This window comes from Lucilia cuprina, chromosome 4, assembly GCF_022045245.1.
Source record: "Lucilia cuprina isolate Lc7/37 chromosome 4, ASM2204524v1, whole genome shotgun sequence".
NCBI classification, from domain to species: domain Eukaryota; kingdom Metazoa; phylum Arthropoda; class Insecta; order Diptera; family Calliphoridae; genus Lucilia; species Lucilia cuprina.
In genome coordinates this window covers 89,294,966-89,301,472 of record NC_060952.1, presented here as the reverse complement: position 1 = coordinate 89,301,472, position 6,507 = coordinate 89,294,966, and the positions used below count along the sequence as shown (strand labels likewise).

The 6,507-nt window shown below is 28.2% G+C and overlaps 1 protein-coding gene across 1 annotated transcript in view; it reads left to right on the top strand.

Annotated features, from left to right (window-relative positions):
- Window positions 1–5,014, top strand: part of LOC124419289 (PH domain-containing rcdII-like) — a 15,342-nt gene extending 10,328 nt beyond the window's left edge. The window contains exons 3-4 of the mRNA XM_046947963.1: window positions 2,508–2,993; window positions 4,963–5,014. Of these exons, the coding sequence (XP_046803919.1) occupies window positions 2,508–2,993; window positions 4,963–5,014 (538 nt within the window). The remainder of the gene's footprint in view (window positions 1–2,507; window positions 2,994–4,962) is intronic.
- The last annotated feature ends 1,493 nt before the right edge of the window (window positions 5,015–6,507 follow it).

Below are 6,507 nucleotides of genomic sequence, written 5' to 3'. Positions count from 1 at the left end.
GAACTAGAACTGAACTAGAACTGAACTAGAACTGAACTAGAACTGAACTAGAACTAAAATAAAAAAATAAACTAGTTGGCATTAATGCGGAATAGTTCGAATTATTTATTGAAAATTCTTTAGTAATAACATTTTACGTACTTTTTCATTTCCATGTCGTAAATTTTTAATTAATAAAATCTTAATTCCTTTTTTTACCCTTAAAGCTCTTTAATCAATTTAATTTTTGGCCTAGATAAAATAAATTGTATATACTTAAGCTTATTAAACATTTTAACACATCTTAATAAAAAACAATACAATTTCTTTTCTTTCTTCCTGACAGGTGCTTTAATTTAACATTTTTATACGCCTACATTTATGCTATATATTTTTCCGGGCTGTGTTGTTTATGCTGCTATTAATTGTACTAGTATGTGAGTAAGGATAGAGCCTACAAGCATTGTTAATTTAAAAACTCATGCACAAAAACAAAACAAAAATAAATAAAACAATAATAGGAAAAAGGAACGTTAACAACAAAAATATTAAGTTGCTCATAAAATGCCACATTGCTTACAGGCCTGCAGTAGACAACAACAATAATCATGTGTTCGCAATATATATGTACATGTTTGTAAAGAAGAAGAACAAGGACTATTCAGCATAGAAGAGAACAATTTAGCACCTACAAAAACTATAGTGATAACTGCCTAACTAAAGTACTAAGAAAAAACACTATAACGAAAAAAGTATTAATTTCTTTTAAGAAAACTCACCTACAACTCTAACAGAACATGTCAACACAAAACAGCAACAGCAGGTGCAGGCAAATGTAGGCAATGTCCTTTGCTGGCTGCAGCAATATAAAAACAACAAAAAATTGTTTTACATAAAACTAAGTTTTTTACTGCTGCCACTTTAATACTTTTTGCCATTTTTTTTTATTTTACATTTTTTGCACAAAAAAAGAAAGAACTGACAATATATAAGAATGTAGATTGTAGTGGATGTTGTCTTAAAAAAATACAAAACAACAACGACAATATAAAACAATCCACTAACGTTACTTTTAGCCAAACGAAATGAAAGTGAGGCTTATGGTTGCTAACAGGAAACTATACACATACATACTAAAATACACACATACACTAATGCACAAATATAAAAGCTTATGTATGTTTATGTATTGAAGCACTCTCACACTTCCCTTTGCTTTACAGTTATAGTAAGCGAACATCTGAGGGTGAGTGTAAATGTGTCTTGATATGTACGCACATGAGAGCATAATAAAAGAGTCACTGAGAATATGTACGAATTTGGGAGTATGTGCTTGTCGTGTAATAGAAAAAGGACGTTACACATACAAATGTATATATGAGAATATTATTTGAAGAGATGTATGAGTGTTCTTATGCAAACAAATGCTAAAAGACAACAAAAATCTCTAAACTGAGAAAATAAATAGAGAACAAAAAATTATCACACTTTTACAAACTGGTACATTGTAGAAGAATAGAGCATATAATAGTAACAAATGCAACTACAACTACAATAAGAAATAACAAGAAAAAAAACAACCTTGTTAAGTGGCACTTGTACGAATAACATTTTTAAGTGCTTAACAAGCTGCCAGCAAAAAAGAAGAGTAATAATAAATAAAACAAAAAACCTCTAACATATACCAAGCAACTATGCTACAAACAACTATTGGCAACAACATAGTTTACTGGCAACAACTATAAATGAAATTGAAAAATCTTTTAGCTGAACATAGAAAGCAAATACAACTTAAATTGTTTAAGCTGAGCAAAAGAAGAAAAAACAAAAATAACTTAATTAGAGCACAGACATAATGGCATCTTAATATAATCTCTTGTCTCTCTTTGTCTTACTGCCTGAAATATATAAAAATAAATCATATTTTTTTCTGACACTCAAAAACTGTAAGGAAAATTTCCATAAAGAATTCAAACACATATTAATGCTTACAATAAGCTAAAACTCAGAAAATATATAAATAGACAACAACAACTCCAATACAAGCTATTGCAAACAAAATACTAAAAATAGAGTTGCTTTTATTAACAACAAACGGTTGCTTAAGCAACCGTAAACATAATGATAATGTTGCATTGTTTTATGCAACACATAGCTGTTACACTAAAGAAAATACCCAGCCAAACACAAAACCCTATAGCCAGAAGAACAGCAACAGTAGCAACAGCAGCTGCTGCTGGCAAATTATTAATAAAGTCACAATGTTTGGTGTCAAAACGTAGCAGAAGAAAATCTTCATTTTTAGCCTGCACAACAAAAAGAAATACATTAACATCCTGCTGCAATTATCTATTACTAACAATAGTAATATTACAACAATGTTTAGAAAACGGTAGCATAGTTACTGCCAGCTCATTAAATGGCTTGAATAGTAATAGCAACAGTAACAGCAACAACAATATAAATAATAATAAAAATAAAGGTTCTCTAAATAGTAATAATAATTTAAATAATAATTTAAATTTAAGAACAACAGCTTTATTAGCAGCAGCTACCACATCAACATCATCATCATCCTCTTCTTCCTCTTCAACAACTTCCAATACAGTGCCCTCAATGTCCTTGACGGCCATTACTAACACAGGAGGCAGTATAGGTAGTAGTAGTGGTAGTAGTTCTAGTTCCTCTTCTTCTCAATTAACATCATCAATTTCGTCCTCTTCACAATCATCGTCGTCATCGTCATCATCGTCATCATCATCTAACTCTCGAAGTAGTCGGCAAAATAGTAACAACAACAATCAAAATGACCAATTACCCTCACAACTTTCATCACGTATTATCCATACACGCAATGGCGCTTTATCGGGTGTAATTGTACAATTAGATGGACGCCATTTAGATCCGGTTGAAGCGTATCGTGGTATACCATATGCATCACCACCTGTCGGCAATTTAAGATTTATGCCTCCTGTTTCGGCAGCCATGTGGTCAGGCGTCAAAAAGGCAGACAGGTAAGTTGTTGAATTTCTATTTACTTACTTTTCTCTTTTGTTCTTTGTTATGTAAGTTTTTATTTGTATTAGTTACGGTGATATACACATATATATCCTAAATAACGGCATGTATAGGTATTTTCGAATTGTATAGGCTTTTATTATAAGATGTGTTAAATATTAAGTGATGGAGAATCAAAATTTACTTCATAGTGGAAACAGTTATAAGGAGAACGATGTGTATCTTTTTAATGAAATATAACTGTATACGGACAGTACAACGCGATGAGGACCAAAAAAGTTACGTCTCCAAATCCTTAGGGTCTCAGTGATAATTTTCTCAGGCTCTTAGCTGAGATCAAAGTTGTTAAAATCCCGATAAAAACCGGTCGAGAAAAGCCGGGTCGATTTCCCTAAAACATACTCCCTAGATATAATTAATCAATCATAATTGTTTAGTTACAAGTGAAAAATTTTACATTGTAAAGTTGCACTGCCTTTATAAACGACACCAGTACGTATACGTATTAATGATTTATTGATATTACAAATATTGAGTATACGTACACAGAAAAAATTGAAAATAAGTTTCAATTATCAAAATAATTGTATTAAGCATGTTTTGTACATATAACCAAAATTATGATATCAATTACCGAATTTGTAAAAAAATTAAAAAATAAATATTTTTTTCCAAATAACGAATTAATCAGAATAGTTAATGTCAATAATTGAGACAAGAATAAATATTGATTAATTCATTACTTGTATAAATTAAATATTTAATAAATATTAAATTGATTTTCTATACCCTTCACCTTCGCGAGAAAAAACTTTTTCGTTTTTCAAAGAATACTTTTTGAATATTTGAATTTTTCGTACTTTTTCGCCTTTAAAAGGGTACTTTTGAGTTTTCTATAATAATGAACTAAGAAATATTAAATTAAGTACCTATAGCCCGGATTAGACAGAAACGCATCAAAGGAGACTTTTTCGTTCTACAAAAGGTACTTTTAGAGTTTTTTATAATATTGAACCTAGAAACACGAAACATTAATGTAGAATCGCAAATAGATGAGAACCGGAAAAAGTAAACATTTTAGTACTTTTTTTGTTTTTGAAAGGTACTTTTTGAATTTTTGTTAATACTGAACCTAGAAATATGAAATTAAGTATGTAGAATCTGAATTAGGTGAAAATCCGTTTTCAAAGAGTTTTTCGAAGAGTACTCTTTGAATCCGTATTAGGCGAGAACAAATCAATGGGGATTGTTTGGTACTTTTTTATTCTGCAAAAGGTACTTTTTGAATTTTCTATAATATTGAACATAGAAACATGTAGAGACCAAATTTGGTGAGAACCAGAAAAAGTGATTTTTTTGTACCTTTTCGTTTTTTAAAAGTTCCTTTTTAAATTTTCTTAACTAACTGTTTAAGAATTAAAAATATTCCTAAAATAGAAAAGTAGGCCAGAAAATTATTTAAATTTTTATTCTTTATTGCTAGAGTTACAACATTTCCTAAAAGATTATATTCCAAAAGTATACCCCCTTATTCATAAATAATATTTTATGCTGTAAAAGGTTTATAAAACAAAATTGCATACAAAATTTAAATTATAAATCGTTTATAAAATAAAAATTTGTTTATAAATATGAAGGATAATATATACGGTATCAGAAAAATTATCAAATTTTTACAAAACTATGGCCCAAATCTTTGTCGACCGATAAAAAAGTGTGTAGATTTAAGCAATACTGAGAAAAACAGGTATTTTTATATAGTGATAGTATATAGTGATATAGTGATAATATATAGTGATTTTTTTATGTTTTACTATGCAATGTTAACAAAATCTTTCAAAATTGTATGACAAAGTAAGCAAATACACTTTTTACATTAAATTGTATAAGTATTTTAATTAAACAGAACTATTTCTTCCATTATCCAACAGATTTTATAATAAATTTATATTCTTTATATTTTAGCATCTCAAATATGACTAATAACTGGGTTGTTTCAAACTTTATGATACAATAATTGGAAAACCTGATGTGGTGAATTTATTAAGCCAGATTCGATTTCAGTGCTATTTTTTTTAAATTTATATGACCTGTGATTTTTTTAATCTACCAAAAGCCAAGCATTAGATATCCTATATTTCATTTAATTTATATAACATTAGTTATTGCAAAACCCCTTAACAATACCTTTACGTTTATAAGTTTTACGACCTAAAATTATGCTACAGTAGGATATATAATGATTTATTATATTAGTTGGGCAAAGTTTATGTTAAATTGTTTGTAGCACACTTATAACTGCAAACGTAGAAGCATAAAAATTTGGGTTAATGTATAATTACTATAATTTAATAATTGTTTGTTTGCATGAAGCTATTTTTTGTAATAAATTTTTGTTTAATAAATAATAATTATAAGAATTTCTTGATTATAATGAACGGCATATTGTAATCACATTTATGCATTCGCTAAAATTAACTTTGATAATAAGGTCCAACTTTATCAGTTATTAGACATGGCCATGAACATTTCCACTTTCTTATGGACTTAAAGTAACAGATTATTAAACTTTTGAGCATTAACTTAAAAATGCCAACCGAAAAGTATTAACTGGACTAAGTTTTAACTCGTTATAACTAAACTTAAAAATTTATTTATTAATATAAATATTTATTTTAATTACCAGTATATCTGTTGGGGAAGAACTGCTATAAAAGCATCTTATATATTTTAGTATCCAATTAAGATATCTTTCAATTCTATGACAGTAGTCATACAAAATCCACAAACCATTAACAACTTATAACTCATTAACGCTTTTTTTATATTACTTTTTTGGAAAAAAATGATCTCAAGAGCTTCTAAACAACTTATAAAAATTTTTTAATGACTTAAAATAAAAAGTGATTAAATTATGGAGCAAATGGCAAAAAAGAAAATAAAATACATTTAATTTTAAATGAAAATAATAAAATACAGAGAGATACACATAGTTCTTTTAAAATAAGAAGACACACACACACACAAACACCTACATATATATATAGAAACTAAAAGCTTGAACAAAATAAAATAACAGGAAGTTAGCTGGAAAAGGAGTGATAAAGGAAGCAAAATGTACGATACAAGCAGTAAACGTTTATTTTGAAATTTATTTTTCCTTTTTCGAACTACGGAGTTTTTAAGTTGGCACTTCTAAAATAGCCTTAACATTTTTATTATTAATAAAATTTATGCTCTTAGAATACTTTTGCCAAAAATAACATTGTTACAAGATTAGAGTTGATAAAGAGGAGGTGGAAGTAAGCAAAATGTGAGTGACGCACACAATAATACTACATGAAATCTGAAAAAAGCAATCATAAATGAAGTGTAAAATTTTACCCATAAACTCAGGTTCTACTTATATACTTATGTAAGTAAATGTATACGATTTCATACGCTTAAATATACACTCATAGGTACTACCCCTAACCAAACTTTTCAATAAAAATACTCATTTTGTTAAGT